The sequence below is a fragment of the Xenopus laevis genome, chromosome 4S (genome assembly GCF_017654675.1).
Source record: "Xenopus laevis strain J_2021 chromosome 4S, Xenopus_laevis_v10.1, whole genome shotgun sequence".
NCBI lineage: Eukaryota > Metazoa > Chordata > Amphibia > Anura > Pipidae > Xenopus > Xenopus laevis.
This window is the reverse complement of record NC_054378.1, coordinates 10,432,580-10,454,406: the sequence shown is the minus strand read 5'-3', so window position 1 is coordinate 10,454,406 and position 21,827 is coordinate 10,432,580. Positions and strand designations below refer to the sequence as shown.

Genomic DNA, 21,827 nt, shown 5'->3' with positions numbered 1-21,827 from the left:
CCCATAGTTCCGTCCCTATGTCCGCCAGATTTGAAAAGGAGGACTATCCCAGGAAAACCAGGACGTATACAGTAGGAGCCCTATATTTCAGTCACCATACAGGGGAACTTTTAAAAGTACGATATGACAGCAGACTATAAAAAACACATTTGTGATAAACAAGACTGTACTCCGAGAAGAGATAAATCATTAATGGTCAACGGCAATAAGCTTCAACGATTTTAATCTGTTGCATTATTTATCCTGGTGACACATCTAATGGCTACTGCTAAATGTTTTTTATTTTGACTTTGAAGAAAGCAATATATCAGATATACAGTATACGACACGGAGGATGAACAGCAGTGCTATGTAAATATTTCAACAGAAACCTCTCCATTGAAGCCCATCTAAGCCTCCCCTCCATTTTCTTCCCTAAAGAAATATATATGTTTTAACATTTACATTTAAGTGCTGACATAAACTGTAAACCCCCAACTGAATATCTGATTAAAAACAACACAATTTACAGTTCATTCCTTTATTTCAGTGTCATGGGAGAACTGTTAAGAGTCAGGGCACACGCTAATATTCAGGGAGATTAGTCGCCCGACGACAAATCTCCTCTTCTTCGGGGCGACTAATCTCCCGAACTGCCTCCCGCCGGCTAGAATGTAAATCGCCAGCGGGATGGCACTCAGATCGCTTTGTTTTCCGAAGTCGCCGGAAGTTGCCTTACGAGGAAACTTGGGCGACTTCGGAAAACAAAGTGCTCTGAGTGCCATCCCGCCAGCGATTTAAATTCTAGCCGGCAGGAGGCAGTTTGGGAGTTTCGTCACCCAAAGAAGAGGATATTTGTCGCCCAGCGACTCATCTCCCCAAATCTGAGCATGTGCCCTGACCCTAAGATGTTGTTGAAATGTGATTTGAGTCACACGAGCCACAAGCTTAAGATAATAAAAAAAAAAACAACATGCAATGCATTGGTGTATTTTGGTTCTGGTATTTATAAAACGTATTATTCACAGTATCTCACCATGTTATAATGGTATATTTAATTTTTTGGGGACAGTTTGTTAAGGGAAACGACTGACGGCTGTGCTTTGATACCTGCATCTGAAATGGAAGTGCCTCTTCTTATTTATTACAAGTAGCGCAATGGACTATATGGTGGAACGCAAATCACGTATGGTTATCTATTTTGGCCACATATTAAAGGCGCTGATTACCCATCACTCACATAACATTAATGGTGTTAGGGCACAGAAAGGTGCAGCAGTTATCATAAATCACTGTAGATACCCCTAATTGTAATACTCTGCAGGCTACCAGCCCAGACCCCTGGTCTTTGGACACACCACTTCCAAAGTTCCATTCTTACAGATGGATTACATAAAGTTCTTATTCATAAGTTCTTAATCAGGATACCTTATTCCTATAGGGCATGATGGTTCAATTGGAAACCCATAGGTCTAGATGTGACCCCACCAGAGGATTTACTTGGGTCCCCATCCTGCTCATCAATAAACTTCTTGATGGTGTGACACCATCATCATAATATAATCCGAGCCACTGACAAGTGGTCTAGCAGATCATTGACCCACCGAAGGCAAAAGCTTGGATGATGCTGCTATAGTGGATACTTTTGATGAGCTGGAATTGATAAAGATTTTTTAAAGGACTTTTTCTGTGTCCCTGGGTAAGGAGGTGGGGGCTCGTCATTTGCATCCAATACAACTTCGTCATATGGAGGGGGCAGCAATTGAGCTGGGAGTGTTAGTTGCAGGGGGAGTTCCTCGGAGCTCATAGAGCTGTTTGATATATTTCTGCCTTCAATGCTTCCATCTTGGCTTCAAATAAAAAAAAAGAAAGTTCAAATAATAGACTATTAGTCATCCATCACTATTTCCCTTATGTAGGTTTCTAAGTATAGCCATAGAGGCCATGAATGAAAAGCAAGTGCTAAATTCCTTATCACACTAGTGCTACTGATTATTGAGACAATAATATGACAACGTGGAACCTACATGCTCTGCAGCCATATTGCGTTTGATGTATCCTTCCATGAAATATTTGCAATCAATGGACAAACAAGTTCAAAGGATCACTTAGGACTCATTTATTGGCCAGTATGCAAAATACACTGTTGTAGAATTGCTGCAGGTACCAGGACTACCCGATTGAATAAAGCACTCTCTGGCTTTGGGCGTTTTTTATTCAAGAGGGGTTGGCTGGGGTAGGCACATGGGCCTTGTGCCCCTTAGTGCCACTGCATTTCTGCCTGCCTGGCAAGAGCACAAAGGGGCACAGAAGCACACACCTTAGTGCTTATCCAAGGTTTGGCTGTTAAATAATCCAGTGCTATTTGCTATCTGCCCTTCATGAATACAGCACTGCTGAACTCAGATAGCACTGTATTCATGGGGCCAACACAGGTCTCTGTGCTCTGTTTTGCAGGGCAGAGCTCAAGTGATCCAGTATTCCACCTGTACTTAACCTTTCACAGGGTAAGCTATGGGTCGAGATGGTATTTATCCTAAAACAACTTCATTTCTTTGAATCTGTAAAGCCAAAGTGTCACGGCGCATGTAGGTAATGCTGCAGGGCTTGTCAACATGTCAGCTAAACTAAAGCCGCCAGCTGGGGGTGATGAATATGACGGAAGTTACCAGATATGACTGAGGTTGACTTGGGCTATGTAATTAAATAGAGATAATTGCACGTGTTGTCCCAGACAGGCCATAATTATTAAGCCGTGAACAGTCTCTGTAAGAGACCAGATCTTTTTCTGACAATCTGAACGGGGATATTTATCAGTCCTAGAAAGGAAACAGGAAACTCAATATAGGGCTGTAGTACAGTTGCTAGATAAAGTTCTTCATCATAAGTTCTTATGTTCATCATACACTGCAAAATATCTACTTCTAACCATTGCATAGGGATGTCATAAGGTTATAACTGATGCTTTGGGATGTCACTTGACTGATTCAATCTTGAAAACAATAATAATTAATTTATGGTTCTTGTTATATTGAACTAAAATGCTGTGTTAGTTTGGCAGTAAATGCTTTCCCCAGCATCTTATTGGTGCCAGTTTTAATCTTAATGTGGCCGCCATCTTTGTAAAGTTTCTGCACTCTTTTTAAACTCTTTTTGCAGCTATAGTGCATGCACAAAAAGTCCTTCTTGCCGACCCTGAGCACAGATTTGTTAACAGCAGAATTTCCAGGCCGCTTGCATTCTGTTCTAATTGTAATTTCAGATCTAAACTTTTTGCCAATAAGGAACCAAGTCTCTACAAGGTCACTGAACTCTGAGGTTCCTATTGGTGTGGGTGGGAAGCATCTGTTCAGCTTCAATGTGCTCCTACACCAGTTGTCATGTGCAAGGGGAATGGTATGTTAAAATGGTGAAAATTTAATGTATACATTTCACTTATTAACCTTCAGTAAATTACCTCAATATATTTAGCTCAATAAGAGTGTAATATTTTAATACTTACACAGTACGGTGCCTTCGTGGAGCACAGTAGACCATATACCAGTAGTATCCAAGAAGGCCCAAAATTACAAGCAACGTCCCACCAGAAATGATACCAGTAAGTAAGCCGACAACATCAAGCTTTACAACTGACACAGAAAGAGAAAACCAAATAAGCAAACAGGAAATTGTATTAAGCAGAAGTGAAGTCTTCGTCCTAAATAAAGATAGAATAAAGTGATTTTATTGCATGATAAGGCACACAAGGCAAGTCCGAGCTCTTGTCACCCAGGTGATTAGAAGCTCAGTAGGTGGAGGACTAGTCATTGGGATGGCAATGATCTCTAAGGACAGAGACACACGTGGAGATTCAGGAAGATTTATTTGCCTGGCGACTTTGGAAAACAAAGTGATTTGAGTGCCATCCCAATTTAGAATATAGCCGGTGTGTGAAGGCATTGGGGGAGATTAGCCGCCTAAAGAAGAGTCGATTTGTCGCTGGGCGATTAATCTCCACCAAATAGCATTGTGTGCCTCTACCCTTATCCTTTCCTTTTCAGATTAAGGGGACCCTACACATAGTAATAAATGAATAGAAAGACAGTAGTAAAAGTATCTAAACTCAGAATTGGAAAAGAAAACATTTGTGAAAGAGCAGAGGAAGGCAAAAGAGGAAGGTAGAAAAGGGATAAAAGAGGAGAGGATGAGTAGAGAAAAGAGAGGGAAACATGGGAAATATGTTGTATGGTCCCCACAACCCTTTTCAAAATCTTACCGTTACAGCCGTAAACTTTGCGCCAACATATTGGTAACGTGTGGTATTGTATGTGGGTATTCATAGAATGGAGTACAGTGCAGGTATTGGGCAGATAGTGGTTTGGTTGTGTGGGGTGGTGGGTCATAAGGAGATCCAGTAAATAAGTGGGTCATAGTTCCAGTAGATCTTTTTCCTTTGATGACATTACTTCTATGTTTCAGGGTTGGCACCAGGCCCGGATTTTTGGCGAGGCCACAAAGGCCCGAGCCTAGGGCTAACTAACTTGATAGCGATCCACAGAGGACGTTGGCATCCGGGCGCCCCTGGTGAAACCCGGCACTGGTTGGCACTGGGATGGTATGAGGGTTAATTTGCTGCAAATGGGGTCAGGTAGTGAGATGATAATCTGTAGACAGAGGCAGTGCTGTAAAATGCCATCGACAGTCACTATTTATTGTGCCAGTGGGGGGCTGTTTGGGCCTCTGTGTGCTCAAAATGCCAGGGCCTAGTTTAAATCTCAGTATAAACCTTGTCGAGGTGTAAGTTCTAAGTTGGGTGAGATTCCGATTAGACTGATGCAAGTCTATAAAAGTAATTTACTTAGTACAGGGCAGGGTGAAAGTGCAAAGTGAGAAAATGAACTTTGCACCCTTCCTTTCATGTTAAATGAATTGACGTGGGTCTTTGGACTTCAAAATGTAGGGATGGACAGGGCACGCTTTTGCTTTAATACTCCTGTACTTGCGGTAGGCCCTTATTGCTTAAGTATCTTGCCAGTATCAGTACAGTAGCCATCTGCCTAATATTTGGTACACATTGGTCCAAAGGATCTGTCTCTGACAATGGTCATCATGTGCTGGAAGCCAAAACATGAGATGCTATATTTAATGCATGCTATATAAATCCACAAATCAGCTGCTATGTACCGTATCAAAGCCTTCATGCTGCGTAATCCACCTGTTTCTTTCCAGCAAATTTGCACTTACCGTCTTTGGAGGATGAATCTTTTTTGGTGTATTTTTGCCAAAATGCCATCTAAAGAAGAAAAGTCAATATCAATCATTTGGAATTTGCCAACACTTATTGCAACAAACAACCCTTGAATGCGCACACGTTTCTTCTAGCACATTATTATGGTAGCAGGCATTAATAACTAGAGGCATTTTAACATGAGCCTTAGTAACTGTTAGAGTTGCCAGTCGTAGCCATGCACTATTGGGTTACAGTGTAATGCCAGGTTTGAGTCAACCAACATTTCTGCATCCCTACTCATCCCTTTACTTACGGAAACATCTTTCTACACAATCATTTTTTTCAAAGTGACTGTAATTTAAGTGATGAGATAGCAACGCTGCTGGGTGGCATTTTGGATGCTATGAGTAACAATTAGTCGACCGCACAGTTGGTGTCATGAAGCCAACACAGAGCTTCTTAGAAAACTGTCAAGCCCTGTTGAAAAGTTATGTTGCTATCTGTAGTTCATTCCCTTAAATGTGACTTGTTAGACATACAGCAGGTATTATATATATTATAAGGGCAAAAAACCCTCTTTATAAATAGGCAGGGTTGGACTGGGGACCCCCCTTGTTTTTGTTTCCCATAAGGATTAATTATATCTTAGTTTGGATCAAGTACAAGCTACTGTTATTACAGAGAAAAGGGAAATCTTTTTTTTAAAAAAAATTTGGATTATTTGAATAAAATGGAGTCTATGGGAGATGGCGTTTCCGTAATTTGGAGCTTTCTGGATAACGGGTTTCCGGTAACAGATCCCATACCTATATATATATAGAGAGAGAGAGAGAGAGAGAGAGAGAGAGAGAGACGCACACCTAAAGCCAAAAACTTGTGTGCCAGTCTAAAAAATGCAGATAAGTAGTGCAAGGAGACGGCACTGTCTCCTTGCACTACTTATATATATATATATATATATATATATATACAGGTATAGGATCCCTTATCCGGAAACCCAATATCCAGAAAGCTCAGAATTACGGAATGGCTGTCTCCCATAGACTCCATTTTATCCAAATAATCCAAATTTTTAAAAATGATTTCCTTTTTCTCTCTAATAATAAAACAGCAGCTTGTACTTGATCCCAACTAAGATATAATTAATCCTTATTGGAAGCAAAACCAGCCTATTGGGTTTATTTAATGTTTAAATTAATTTCTAGCAGACTTAAGACATGAAGACCCAAATTACAGAAAGATCCGTTATCCGGAAAATCCCAGGTCCCGAGCATTCTGGATAACAGGTCCCATACCTGTATATATAAATATATAAGACAAAGGAGAGCACATCTATAGAAATCAAATGCCTGCATGCTGGTTAAGAATTGTAAATGAAGCCAACATTTCGGCACATAAAGGGGCTGATTCACTAAGGGTCGAATATCGAGGGTTAATTAACCCTCGATATTCGACTAGGAACTAAAATCCTTCGACTTCGAATATCGGAAGTCGAAGGATTTAGCGCAGATAGTACGATCGAAGGATTATTCCTTCGATCGAACGATTAAATCCTTCGAATCGAACGATTCGAAGGATTTAAATCCAACGATCGAAAGAATATCCTTCGATCAAAAAAAGTTAGCCAAGCCTATGGGGACCTTCCCCATAGGCTAACATTAACTTCGGTAGCTTTTAGATGCCGAACTAGGGGGTCGAAGTTTTTTTTAAAGAGACAGTACTTCAACTATCGAATGGTCGAATAGTCGAACAATTTTTACTTCGAACCCTTCGATTCGAAGTCGTAGTCGAAGGTCGAAGTAGCCCAAAAAAAACTTCGAAGTTCGAAGTTTTTTTACTTCAAATCCTTCACTCGAAGTTAGTGAATCGGCCCCAAAGTGACCTTCCTTGGGGAGGAAAATCTAATGTTTCTGTCACATAAAGAAGGAAGGTCGCTCTATGTGACTGAAACATTGGATTTTCAATAAATACATTTTTGTTTTGCTGCTAAGACCTGTGAGTGTTGCAGCCTTTGTTAAATGATACATGCCTTGAACTAGAATACATATTTTACGTTTGGAAAGTCCCATGTTTTTTTTCCATTTTTTGGAGGAGGGGTGCAGTGGAGTATATTTATTTAAAAGTGAAGTTAGAGATCGCCACAGTCCTCTAGAGTGACATTCCGCCACTCTCCATTCATTCTCCAGGATTTTAAAAGAATATTTATCAATGGGTGAAAGTGAAAGTTCATCCTTGGATACATACGCTTTCAAAATCCCATAGAAATGAATGAAGAATGGCGGAATTTCACTCTAGAGGACTGTGTACCCCTATGACATCAATTCATTACTCCCCTACATCAGTCACACTGTGATCTTCCCTGTATAGTACTGCCTACTGTCTGTATTCAATTTTATGTGCACTAAATGCCTCGCCAGGTTTGGTGGTGATGTCAAACGAGCTTAACTCGTTCCGTTAATCATTATTGGTGTGTCAGCTATCATTTCTCAAGAATTCAGGGAATCATGTCCCTATTAAAACAGCAGTGCAGAAACAAGGTATGGGGCTCATGGCACCGGCACTGAAATGAACTTCTTAGCTGGAGTCGCATAAGGAAAGGATTATTAGCAGTGCCTTATGGCTTGGGTTCTAGAATTTCTTAGAAGGGCATGGGGGGCAGCTCACTTATTGACATATACAGTACAACCCCAATTTTACATACCCTAATTTTAAGTATTCCCTCATTTTACATTGTTGTTTTGTGGTCCCACCTATATATTATGCATAATACATTTCCCTGATTTTACATCAATTTTTTCTAGTCCCTAGTGAGACAATTTGCTATTGGGGTTTTTATTTTTTAGTATTTGTGGTTTTTGAGTTATTTAGCTTTTTATTCAGCAGCTTTCCAGTTTGCAATGTCAGCAGTCTGGTTGCTAGGGTCCACATCACCCTAGTAACCATGGGTTCATTTGAATAGGAGACTGGAATATGAATAGGAGAGGATCTGGATAGAAAGACAAGTAATAAAAAGTAGCAATAACAATAAGGGGCAAATTTACTTATGGTCGAATATCGAGGGTTAATTAACCCTCGATATTCGACCGTCGAAAGTAAATCCTTCGACTTCGACTATCGAATGGTCGAATAGTCGACTGATTTTTTTTTTTTTAAAGTTTTTATTTAACACTTGGCTATACATCAAATCAGTGCAGCATTACAATAGCACACATGTACATATACACACAGCATATCATAGGAACCTCTCACAGATAGCGGAACCAGATTAATACACACAATAAAGACCCAAGAGATGTTACGCAACGGGTGTCATGGGAAAGACATTGACCCACGGACCCCAAACCTTATCAAACTTTTCGGGAAGCCCTCTGGCTTCATAGGTCAACTTTATTAATGGAAGCATACAATTAACCAAATTAGACCATTGAGTAATTGTAGGGGGTTGGGGTTGGATCCAATGCATAACAATGACCTTTCTTGCATAAAATACTAAGGTTCTGTACATAATTCTGGTCTACGGGGAACTAGTTCTTCTACGGCGCCTAGTAAGCACGCCTCCGGGGACAGCACCTGTGGAAGGTCCAAATAATCACTGAGGCATCTCACCACATCCCTCCAAAACCTTGTAATTATCGGGCACTCCCAGATCATGTGAATAAAGGTCGCAGAAAGTTGATGGCATCGCGGACAGGCAGAGGATTTATTAGGGAAAACCCTATGCAATCTAGCAGGGGAGTAGTAATAGAAATGTAAAATTTTAAAATTAATCAAACGGTCCCTAGTGGAAACCAAAAAGTTATAAGCATTATCAGTGGCTTCTGCCCAGACGTCTTCAGAGACAGCAGGTATAGCTTCCTGCCATCTGCGATGAGCCAATTGGAAGGGAGAGGCCTTTGTCTCCTGCAGATGTATATATAGGGTAGATACCAACTTCAAGGAGGACGCCTGACGAAGAGTAGTCTCAATGTCAAATTTATGTATCACTGGGGTATATCCACTGAATTGGGCATTGAACGCATGTTTCAATTGCAAATACCTAAACTCATCAATAGTAACACCTAACAACCTCTCGGGGACGAGATGGAAAGGTACCAAGTTCCAACAGGGCACCTAGTGTTTTAATACGGAACCTGGTCCAGTAAACAAAGTCAGGGAGATTACGGAGGTGTGTCAGATATGAGTTGCCCCAAAGAGGGGTGCCATGCGAAACCAGGAAAGGGGAGATATTGCTCAGCCGCAGGGCGGTTTGCCAGGCCTGATATGGTGTCCGAAGGACAGGAGGGAGTGGGTCTGAATCCTTCAACTTACGCAAAGGACAGTGGAGTAAAGACTCCAACGACCCTAATATCAGTGCATGGAGAAGCATATTTGGATTGTCAGCATCGGGGTTAAACCACTCATGAATGTGGGACAGTTGAGCCGCCAGGTAATACAGCCATAGATCAGGAAGACCAAGGCCCCCCCGAGGGATGGGCGCTGTGAGAGATTTCCAAGAAATTCTAGGTTGCTGTCCTGCCCATACAAATGTCAAAAGCTCCGTGTTGAGCTTCCTAAAAAATACTTTAGAAATAGCCGATGGAGCGTTCCTAAAGTAGTACAAAAATTTTGGGAGATAAACCATCTTGAAGATGTTAATCCGACCCCACATGGTAAGAGGAAGTTTCCGCCAATGTGTGACTGCTGTTGTAAATTTCGCCAATTGTGGGGAGAGATTAAGATCACAAAACTCTGATGCCTGTGGGGAAATGTGGATACCCAGATATTTTATCTCAGACGCCCATTTGAGGTTGGTATCTGTAACCCGCTGCTGAGAGGGAATATTATCAATCGGCATAATGAGGGACTTGTCCCAATTAATCTGCAGGCCCGAGAAACTACCAAAGACTCGAATAATATCCAAAGCCGCCCGAAGTGAGGGGCCGGGATCTGCCAAAAACAGAAGTATATCGTCTGCATACAAGGCAATGCGTTCTTCACATGTCTTGTAACGCAGTCCTTGGATCATGTCAGCCTGACGAATCGCTATTGCAAGAGGCTCTATCGCCACGGCAAAAAGCAGGGGGGATAACGGGCAACCCTGACGAGTGCCGCGATGTAGCTTGAAGGGTTTAGATATATTGTTATTGATACGGAGTAGTGCAGTGGGTGCCGCATACAACAAGTCGACTGATTTTTAGTTCGAATCGTTTGAATCGAAGTCGTAGTCGAAGGTCGAAGTAGCCAAAAAAAACACTCAAAATTCGAAGTTTTTTTTAATCTATTCCTTCACTCGAACTAAGTAAATGGGCCCCTAAATGCGTAGCCTTACAGAGCATTTATTTTTTAGATGGGGTGACCCCCGATTTGAAAGCTGGAAAGAATCAGAAGAAGAAGGCAAATAATTCAAAAACTATCCCAAAGAAAAAATGAAGTCCAAGTCTTGTCCGATACGTCAAAATGATTTTCAGAATGAATGAATGGGGTTCAATGCTATAATGCAGGCGCTTATTTAGTACTATAAAGATAATTTCATCCCATTCAGCTACTCACAGCAACCAATCAGCAATCCCACATTGATTAACTGAACTCAAAATGATGAAAGTGAGTGTGGACTTGTTTCAGAAATATAACAGATGTAAAATGGAACGGCTCTACATCTGGGATAGCCGGGGGATACCAGGCACATTATATCACCAGCAAATGTTCTTAATTTGCATTTTATTAGTCTTTATACACTTTCACAGCTATAGACAAGGCAAAAAAACATCCATACAAAATGCAGCCGGTGTTGAAATGGAGTATCTGGGTCCAGTGGAAACCTAACCACAAGGGCCCCCCTACACTGAGCTCCCCAGATATCAGGTACCTTCGCTTCCCGGCAATGTACCACCAGCCCTGCAAACACCCATCTGCTGACAATCCAATATCCTGATAGGCCAGTCTGACCCTGAATGCAGCAGTTATTGCAATGCAGCTTATTATTTATAAAAAATGGAACAATGTTGTCTTACTGCAGGGATTCATGTGTCCGTTAATGGAAGCCTCTTATCCCTGCTCTGCTGTGTTGTATCCCATGCCTTGCAATGAAACTTCAAATGACATCAAACAAGACCAAGACTTCCCAATCTGATATACTGATAAACAAATGTGTTCCAGACAGATCAATGCATTCACCTTTAGGGTCAGGGCACACGCTCAGATTCGGGGAGATTAGTCGCCCATGGACAAATCTCCTCTTCTTCGGGACGACATCTCCCTGAACTGCCTCTTGCTGGCTAGAATGTAAATCGCCGGCGTGATGGCACCCAGAGTGCTTAGTTTCCAAAACTTCGGGCAACTTTGGAAAACGAATCGCTCCGAGTGCGATTTGCCTTCTAGCCGGCGGGAGGCAGTTCGGGGGGATTAGTCGCCCTGAAGAAGAGGAGATTTGTCACCGGGCGACTAATCTCCTCGAATCTGAGTATGTGCCGTGACCCTTAAAGGACCAGTAATATCAAAAAATTAAATTGTTTTAAAGTAATAAAAATATAATACAGTGTTGCCCTGCACTAGTAAAACTGCTGTGTTTGCTTCAGAAACACTTCTATTGTTTATAAAAACAAGCTGCTGTGTAGCCATGGGGGCAGCCATTCAAGCACAGGATACACAGTAGATAACAGATAAGTACTACTATAGTTTATATAAACAAGCTGCTGTGTAGCCATGGGGGCAGCCATTCAAGCACAGGATACATAGTAGATAACAGATAAGTACTACTATAGTTTATATAAACAAGCTTCTGTGTAGCCATGGGGGCAGCCATTCAAGCACAGGATACACAGTAGATAACAGATAAGTACTACTATAGTTTATATATACAAGCTGCTGTGTAGCCATGGGGGCAGCCATTCAAGCACAGGATACACAGTAGATAACAGATAAGTACTACTATAGTTTATATATACAAGCTGCTGTGTAGCCATGGGGGCAGCCATTCAAGCACAGGATACACAGTAGATAACAGATAAGTACTACTATAGTTTATATAAATAAGCTGCTGTGTAGCCATGGGGGCAGCCATTCAAAGGAGAAAAGGCTCAAGTTAAGGTGGCCATACACGGGCCGTTAAAAGCTGCCGACAGACCAAGTCAGACCGGGCTTCCCCAATCGAGATCTGTCCGAAACTCGGCCAGATCTCGATCGGATGGGACAAAAAATCCCATCGGATCGCGGCCGCATCTGTCGTTGATGCGGTCCCGCGATCCGACCCCTGTTTCCCATGCGTTAGGATCCGATCGTTGGGCCCTAATGCCCACGATCGGATCAGCCCGATATTGACCACCTCTCAGAGAGAGAGATCCGCTCCTTTGGCGACATCGCCAAACGAGCGGATCTCTCTGTGTATGGCCACCTTTACACAGCAGATAAGCTCTGTAGAACATAATATTATCTGTTATCCATTATTTATCCTTTGCCATATAGCCGTTTTTTCAATTTCCGCCATTGCTACTCAGCAGCTCATTTATATAAACAATAGTAGTGTTTCTGAAGCAAACACATCAGTTTTACCAGTGCAGGGCAACACTACATGATATTTTCATTACTTTAAAACACTTTCAGTTTTTGGTGTTCCTTTCCTAAAGGTGACTATAGATGCACCCACAATATTGTACAAAGCAAAGTTGGTGCGTGTATGGTGGGAGATGAGCCAATATTGGCAAAAGACTGGGATATCGGTCGGCTCGTTGATTTGGCTGGCCAGAAAATTTTGATTGAGCGCCTTTAAAGGCACCTGAACCTCGGTCATTGTTAGTGCTGAATTGTCAGATACAGGTAGAATTCTATTGTTTCTACCTATACATCTGAATTCTATGTGAATTCTGCCTGTGTATCTGACGATTCAGTTGTAATTGAAATTGTATTGAAAGCAAACAATCTTTCCTGTGACCAATGGAAAGATCTATGGCCACATTAAGGGTCACATGGACATTGCTTGAGACCTAGGAGCTGCACAATCAAGTCCTTAACAAAACATTAAGCCTGTTTCATATACATGTTTCCCTTAACTTATTAATCAAACATGTACCCAAGCTTTGTTCCAATAGGGCTCCAGCGCTTACACCCCTTGCCTTAATTAAACTAGCCCTTATATCCCGGCTTAAATAATTGTTAGTTGGGGGAAGTGGTGGTTCTCTTACACATCTATTAATACTATAACAGTATTTAAAGCGCCACATACAGAGCAAAACCTAGGCTGGAGAGCATTTGTGCCGCCTATTGTTGTGTTCCCAGCTCATAAACACTGATTTCTTTTATTAGCAAAATCACAAGATAATCTGCTGCAGATGCTGAAAGGCAGAATATTTCAGAGCCTCACATATTTCGGCTTGTGCGTTGTATCACTGCACTAACGCTCAAACACATGGCTCGTATTACACACACACACACTGCATATTATGGTTCTTTGCTCAGATGTTTGTATAGAAACATATGGTTTTTGTTTAATATTTAATGCATTTTTGGCCAGTGCACTTTCTAAAGACATATTTTAATAGAAATAAATGAGCTGAGCAAACAAATACTACATTGTAAGTAGATACTATAACAATTGTTCCTATTGCTCTCTTGACAGAGATAGATAGATTAGATAGATAGATAGATAGATAGATAGATAGATAGATAGATAGATAGATAGATAGATAGATACTGTAGATAGATAGATAGATAGATAGATAGATAGATAGATAGATAGATAGAGAGAGAGAGAGAGAGAGAGAGAGAGAGAGAGAGAGAGAGAGAGAGAGAGATGATAGATAGATAGATAGATAGATAGAGAGAGAGAGAGAGAGAGAGAGATAGATAGATAGATAGATAGATAGATAGATAGATAGATAGATGATAAATGATAGATAGATAGATAGATAGATAGATAGATAGATAGATGATAGAGAGAGAGAGATAGATGATAGATAGATAGATAGATAGATGATAGAGAGAGAGAGAGAGAGAGAGAGAGAGAGAGAGAGAGAGATAGATGATAGAGAGAGAGAGAGAGATAGATGATAGATAGATAGATAGATAGATAGATAGATAGATAGATAGATAGATAGATAGATAGATAGATAGATGGATGATAGAGAGAGAGAGAGAGAGAGAGAGAGAGAGAGATAGATAGATAGATAGATAGATAGATAGATAGATGATAGAGAGAGAGAGAGATAGATGATAGATAGATAGATAGATAGATAGATAGATAGATAGATGATAGAGAGAGAGAGAGAGAGAGAGAGAGAGAGAGAGAGAGAGAGAGAGAGAGATGATAGAGAGAGAGAGAGAGATGATAGATAGATAGATAGATAGATAGATAGATAGATAGATAGATAGAGAGAGTGAGAGAGAGAGAGAGAGAGAGATAGAGAGGATAGATAGATAGAAATATACATGATACACAGAGATTACATAGATAGAAGACAACAATGTATAGATGATGATTATGACAGATTTTTATTCTCAAACCAAGGATATTAATCCCTTTGCTTCTATATCAACCTCTACTCTTCTATTCTCTTTCCATTAGATGTTGGAACATTGTTGATGGGATTTGCTTTCATTCAGCCATAAGAGCTGAGGACATAACAATAAATGTGTAGCCTTACAGAGCATTTGTTTTTAGATGGGGTCAATGGCCACCATTTAAAAGCTGGAAAGAGAAAGAAGGCAAATAATTCAAAAACTATAAAAATGAAAAAATGAAGGTCAAATGATAAGTTGCTTAGAATGAGCCATTCTATAACATATGAAAAGTTGACTTAAAGGTGAACCACCCCTTTAAACGCTCAAAACACAAACAGTATAAGATCTAATTTATTAATGCAATTCAATTGGTGGAAACAGACATGGTCCTATTGATGCAAAAGGAACCCTGAAACTGGCACATGCTCAAGGCAGGTGTTACATACAGGGTACCTTTAGGGTGATCTACTCTGCAAAACATGCACAGGCTGGATGCACTTTTCGGATTTTTTTTATACCTTCCTTTGTATCTGAAGAGGAAATGCTAACCACCATTTATACTATGTATGCAACTTAGCTTCCATTACTGGCATAAATTAGACGTTACCGCTGTATCTGGATCCTCAAAGACCTCCCGTGCCTCCTCGTAGTTGCAGATCTCCTCGTAACATTCCCTCTCCAAATTGTCAGGGACCAGCATTTCAAAGTCAAACTGGTTGTAGAGCAAACGTCGCCCAATGAATTGGCTGGCATCTTCCCTGTTAGTGAACACTGAAAACAGAACCACAAGATCACTGTGATCATACCTTTCTTCTTCTCCAAGGACTACTAATGGCTCTTCTAGCTGCTGGACTATTTCCTGGTGCCAGGCCGTGTTAATATCATGCCCAGAAGTTGCAGCTCCCCAAAAGCAATCCCAGTATTCTTGAAACCCCTTTCAGGAATGTTTAGATATATTGGCATTGGATTGGCCGGCCATGCCATGAAGTTGCCAACCCAACATAAAATAGCAGGCCCATCGCTTTGGGCTTCTACTTCATTAATGCCCTTAGATACTGAAGTTTACATTGTAGTTCCATATAAATGATAATAAGTATAATACCCTTTCCTTTGTCCATGGGAATGGATTCTTCAGCTTTCATTGTGCAGAAAGGAAACCCATAAACCATGAAAGGTAACTGGCAGACCAACACCAGATTCACTATAGATGTTTGGTACCTAAAAACGATGAATATAAAAATGTTAGCAGGAACGCAAACCATGTTTTTTTCAACCATGCATTACCTAAACGATGCCCAGAATACCCAGAAGTCTTCAACTTCAGGGCTGGATTTTTAAAGCTACACTACTCAATAAAATTTAATTTCCTAGGCAGGAAGCCTCCCATCCAGGAATGTGAGATTACTGTGCTTAGCTCTAGAGCTGCTTTGGACCCCAGCCCCCAATTTTGGATCTGTGTCCTTGTAGTAAAGTACATTGTAAAAAAATGTTTGTGTTTTTTGTTAAGCCATCTCAGGCTGCTAGAAGGCACAAAAGAGTTTAGGTCCCCCTTAATTGTGTTTAAAAAGTAACAATGTCACAATTTTAGAAATCCCACCCATGTAGACCCACTGGCTCTGTTTTTCTGGTAATGAAACGTGTTTTGCTTGAACAGTTTATTATCTAAGGACACCTATAGGCTTGACTCTTGCTGGAATAGCACTGTATACCTCCCTACATTTTAGTACGCAATATGTTGGCGCTATATAAATGCATGATAGTAAAATGATAATAAACTAAATAAAACAGTGATCCCCAACCAGTAGCTCGTGAGCATCATGTTGCTCTCCAACCCCTTAGATGTTGCTCTCAGGGTCCTCAAAGCAGGTGCTTATTTTTGAATTCCAGGCTTGGAAGCAAGTTTTAATTGCATAAAGTATAGTGCCAAGTAGAGGCTCTTGTAGGCTGCCAGTCCACATAGGGGCTACCAAATAGCCAATCACAGGCCTTATTTGGCACCCCAAGGGACTTTTTTATGCTTGTGTTGCTCCCATGGAATAAAGTAATTTATGCCCTGTTCCAACCAGACACATCCAGTTATTCCCCCAATCTTTCCCAAACCCTGCACCTTTTCATGTCTGCCATTGGGTCAGCACCATTAGGAGATGGGGAGGGTTATTTACTAAAATCCGAATTTATGTCATTATTTAAATAAAAAAACACAATCAAACTCCCATACCTTATTTATTATTTAAAAAGCTTGATTTAATCGGTTTGGGGAAAAACCCGAGAAAATCAAGAAAAAAACAGAATAGTAAGAGTATTTTTCCCCAGAATCGCTTGATTTTTTAAAAAAGCTTGAATTTTTGACCAAAATAGTCTAATTTTCGGGCTAATTCCAGCGCAGACCATACAAACTTCCTCATAGGATGGGGACTTCTGCCATTGATGTATACACAACCTAGGCAGGTCTCAGATAGCGGATTTTCGGATTCTGCCTTTTTGCAGCATCAGGCTTTAATAAATCTCGAAAAATGTGAGTTTTTAAAAAGAAAAACTGAAAAATTTGCATTTTGCCCCAAGAAACCTGACCAGATTAATTCAGAGTTTAGTAAATAACCCCCATGGTGTTGGTGGTCAGCATTCTCATTTGAACACACCTTGAATCTGTCATTAAGTTTGGAAAGTCGACTTGGGGGAGTTTTATTGTAACGTTTCTGCTACTGAAAAGGAACAGAGTGAGTCATAAATTCATTCTCACTGAGAATATGCAACCACAGTATCCTACATAATCCAACATGTAATCCACCTTGTAAGAAATATGCACCACTTGCCTTCAGGGAGTTACTGTAGCATTACTACTCATACGCCGGATATTTTGATCACTTGCCATACACACCTAGCCCAAGTGCATTATGGGAAGGACAGGGACTATGAAGCAACTCCTGAGACTATGGAACTGAACCAGTTACTGATCTAATCCCGAGCACTAGTGAGTAGTGACTGACTAGTTATGTGGTTGGGAAGGGCCTCTTAGATCCCAGAGACACAAACGAATGTTATATGTAATGTATTGGTTCATACTGTGATGTAGACAAATACTGTACATTCAACATGACACTTAGATATACACTAACATGTAGCCTTATATTTCTAACTTCCTATACAATTTGTCTTTTTTTGCAACATTTTTTTCTCATGGGGGCCCCTGTGTTGAAGGCTCAGGGCAAAAGTCCACTCTGGCCTAAAGCAAGGCTTGTGTATAAAGGATAAATTGTTCCATTGGGTCTCGCTGAATTGCACGGAAGGCTCTGGTCTCAATTTGAGTAAAATTGCTCTATAAGAACAAGACCATAGGGCACAGAAGACATGTCCATGTTGACATCATCAATGTGCTCGACAGTTAAACTTAGGGGCCGATTCACTAACTTCGAGTGAAGGATTCGAAGTAAAAAAAACTTCGAATTTCGAAGTGTTTTTCGGGCTACTTCGACCATCGAATGGGCTACTTCGACCTTCGACTTCGAATCGAAGGATTCAAACTAAAAATCGTTCAACTATTCGACTATTCGATAGTTGAAGTACTGTCTCTTTAAGAAAAAACTTCGACCCCCTAGTTCGCCATCTAAAACCTACCGAACTCAATGTTAGCCTATGGGGAAGGTCCCCATAGGCTTGCCTAAGTTTTTTTGGTCAAAGGATAATCCTTTGATCGTTGGATTAAAATCCTTCGAATCGTTCGATCGAAGGATTATTCCTTCGATCGAACGATCAAACTATTTGCGCTAAAATCCTTCGACTTCGATATTTGAAGTTGAAGGATTTTAATTCCCAGTCGAATATCGAGGGTTAATTAACCCTCGATATTCGACCCTTGGTGAATCGGCCCTTAAGTGTTGACAATGATGAGTAGTGATCATACAGTCAACACCACACGCAGCTAATAATAAATGTACTTGTCCTAAGTACCAACCATTGGTTACAACAAGGTGGACAATAGCTCCAAATACTCAGAAATAAGGCAGGATTGACATAGGACCAAGGGATCTTCAGCTCCAGGATCTTCACATATTGTACACCCACCAGATTTTTTTCCTTTTTATGTGCTCTTGGTAGTTTTCAGGAGGTTTTGACCACACCCAAATACACCCATTCCCCTAGTGCTGTCCAATGCTAACAAGAGCGTTGAGAAGACGTATATGGAGGGTTTTCAGCAGACAGATCCAGAATTCTGGGAGAGTTTACATGCCTTTTAAATTAGCCTGGAACAGCTTCCACTTACTGCTTCCCCCTTCACTTTTCGGCGTCACGTTGAGCAACTCCAAGAACTCATCCACTTCATATTTCACAATTGTCCTGTTTTATGGTGAGAGAGTAGATATATGGCAGGTCTGGGGAAATTAGTGGATTGTGAAACTGAATGAATGCAAAGTGGAGCAGCCAGTGTTGGGGGATAATCAAAAAATATCTCTAATTAGGAATGCTGGCTATAGGAATTATGCTTTATCCAAATTTTGCTGGTGTGCAGCTTCTAGCAGTCTCCAGCCTATTGTCCTCCAGAGCCATCATTCTTGGTCTTTCAATGTATAAAAACATGCTGATAAATTGGGCTTTCTGTGGCCCATAGAGTGCTTGTCTAAAGGGATAAGCAGCTTACAAGGAGGGCTATGATATATGAAAAAAGAAAGTTTGTCCCCAGCCCTTCAGAGACTAAAACTGCCAACTAAGCCAGTAAAATCCTTAAGGAAACTATAGGGGCTGACCCATGCGACCAATGTAGACAACTTGGTTAAGAGTGGTTAACTCAGCCAAACCGAGCCAAGAAGTATTAGTGCCAAAAGCAATACTACTTGGTCCTGTGGTCCCCTCACTATCTCCTGTTGAGATCCCCCACTTCAGCTCTTGTTCCCCCAATGCTCAGTGTCGGACTGGCCCACTGGTATACCAGGAAAACTCCTGGTGGGCCCAGGTGTCATTGCATTGCATTGGTGGGCCTCTTGCTTCTAACCATTTAGCCAATTTCATGGTTATTCCCTTTTTTCTTTATGGGAAAAAAAATGTATAATAATGGAAGAATATAGCAAGTAGATATAAAACACTAGGAGAATAAAGAGGTTGAGTGAGGGGAAGAGGAATAATAGTTTGGAAAGTGGGCCCCTGGTTTTCTGGTGGGCCCCTGGTATCCCAGTCCGACACTGCCAATGCTCATTTGTGAAGTCAACAAGCCACCCACGTGCACCGGTAATTTGTTCTCTTCCATCCCTCTTGCAAAAGCCCCTGCTCACTAACAACAATTCCCACACTAGTCATCCAATCTCGTCTGCAGAATAGCACCCACCCCACCAAACTCTTTCACCCTAGGCAGCTGCCTCTGCTGCCTCACCCTAGTTCTAGCCATTATAAGCTGGTATAAGGCCAGCCAAAACATATCCATATCTGGAGCAGACCATATCTGACCATACAGCACATGGGCGCTATAGAGGAATATTATATGATTTGGCCATCAGACAAAGGGAATCCAGTGGGAAGAGAAGTGGAGCTACAGTTCTACTACAACTACTACAAACTCACTACCTCATCTGCTGATTTCTGTTTGGAGCATCCCTATACTAGCCACCTGCTCCTCTCCCACAGTGGAGAATGGATGGGCAGAAGACTTGTCAGCAGTTTGAATTTCCCACCCAATCCCTATTATTGCTACTAACTATGTGGTATAGACAGCATGCTGCCATCCCAAAAAAATTAATGCCCTAGGCCAAGTCTTCATATTCTACTTCCCTAGTGCCATAAATGGCCAAACGGTCAGGCAGTAGGGTCATAATCTTTTCCAGGCAACAATGCTATCTGATAGTTGGGGTCACTGACCCTGGTAACCAAAAATAAATAAATAAATAATGGCTTGTAAGACTTCATAATTATGAATATTGCCTACTATTCTTTTTTTGTTTTTACTTCAAAGCAGCTGCCTGGTTGCTAGGATAACATACCTCCCATCTGTCCCGATTTTAGAGGGACAGTCCCTCTTTTGACAACTCAACCCGCAGTCCCTCGTTTGTACTGGAAAGTCCCGATTTTCTCTGCACTGAACAGGCAGAAAAAGAAACAATGTTTCTAACTTAATTGGCTTTTGACAGAGAGCCCACAACATCCACAGCTGCAGATAAGATAATTCTGTAATAATTTTGAGATAAGCAAATAAGTAATTGTAACAATATAAGATGACCGGTCTCTTGGGAGAAGTTAGACTTACAGCTTAAAGGGCAATTCACCTTCATTGGCAAAACTGTAATAACTGAAAAACCCCACAGAAATATGTTCAAACTTTCATAAGCTGCCAAATTTCGTAAAATGAACATGGTAATTAGGGGGTGTGGTCACAAAAATGGGTGTGATCAAAAAAATTGCTGCACTGCGCGCAGCAACTTTTTTGTCCCTCTTTTTATTTCCAAAATATTGGGAGGTGTGGGATAATTACACTGTAGTAACCAGATTCCCGTTGAAATTCCAAGCCTGATTGCTGTACACAAAAATATAAATAACTGTCAAAACACAAAAAGTTAACAATAAAGACCAATTGCAAATATTCTAAGAATACCACTGTCTACATCATAGAATAGGCTGATTGGCTGTAGGTAAACTACACTTTTAACTGCTGGAGGTTGCTTAATTCCTACACCCACCAAAACGCCACCATGTTTGTGAGCATAATTTGTATTATCTCTTTTGTTTTGAATGAAGAAATGTTCTCCGCTCCCCTCCTGAAAAGAAGATAAAATGGTCACTGCCCCTATATAAACTGATTTAATCAGTGGGTGTAGTCTGACTTGTGAATTGTGAATTCAAGTATTAGAAAAAAAAAGTAATTGTGAAAATATACATTGCCGCTTACCTTAAACCAGGAGCCATTAGGTTCCTCAGGGAAGATTCATTGGTGCCACAGGGACACTGGTTGTCTCACTGATTGTCCACAGACTGTGGAATCGAATGACCAGAAACTGACTGAGCGGAGACTGAAGTCCAGAGGGCAGCAATAACTGCCGGCACTTGCTGTATCTCAGCCTTATAATAATATCAGCAGAAGTCACCTCTCCAGGTGTTAAACTGTCAGTCTGGCAGACGCTCTAAGGGACTCTGAACTGAAAGAAAATCCAGGTAATAGCAGGAAACACCTTCCTGAATGGGGCTGGGC

General features: G+C 41.0%; 1 protein-coding gene across 1 annotated transcript; it reads right to left on the bottom strand.

The window, feature by feature from the left end:
* Positions 1–818: 818 nt before the first annotated feature.
* Positions 819–21,804, bottom strand: prrg4.S (proline rich and Gla domain 4 S homeolog). Its single transcript, XM_018260143.2, has 6 exons — positions 21,528–21,804; positions 15,762–15,877; positions 15,267–15,430; positions 5,203–5,251; positions 3,482–3,608; positions 819–1,829 (listed from the first exon to the last, which is right to left on the bottom strand). Exons 1-6 carry the CDS (start codon positions 21,542–21,544, stop codon positions 1,610–1,612), a joined length of 693 nt encoding a protein of 230 aa, XP_018115632.2. The 5' UTR covers positions 21,545–21,804; the 3' UTR covers positions 819–1,609.
* Positions 21,805–21,827: the final 23 nt, after the last annotated feature.

Excerpts from the sequence above, each read along its gene's own strand:
- prrg4.S (XM_018260143.2), bottom strand. Across the intron at positions 15,431-15,761 it reads TCCCATGGACAAAGGAAAGG|TGTTCACTAACAGGGAAGAT; the intron begins GTATTATACTTA and ends TTCTGTTTTCAG. Across the intron at positions 5,252-15,266 it reads TTGAGGATCCAGATACAGCG|ATGGCATTTTGGCAAAAATA; the intron begins GTAACGTCTAAT and ends TTTCTTCTTTAG.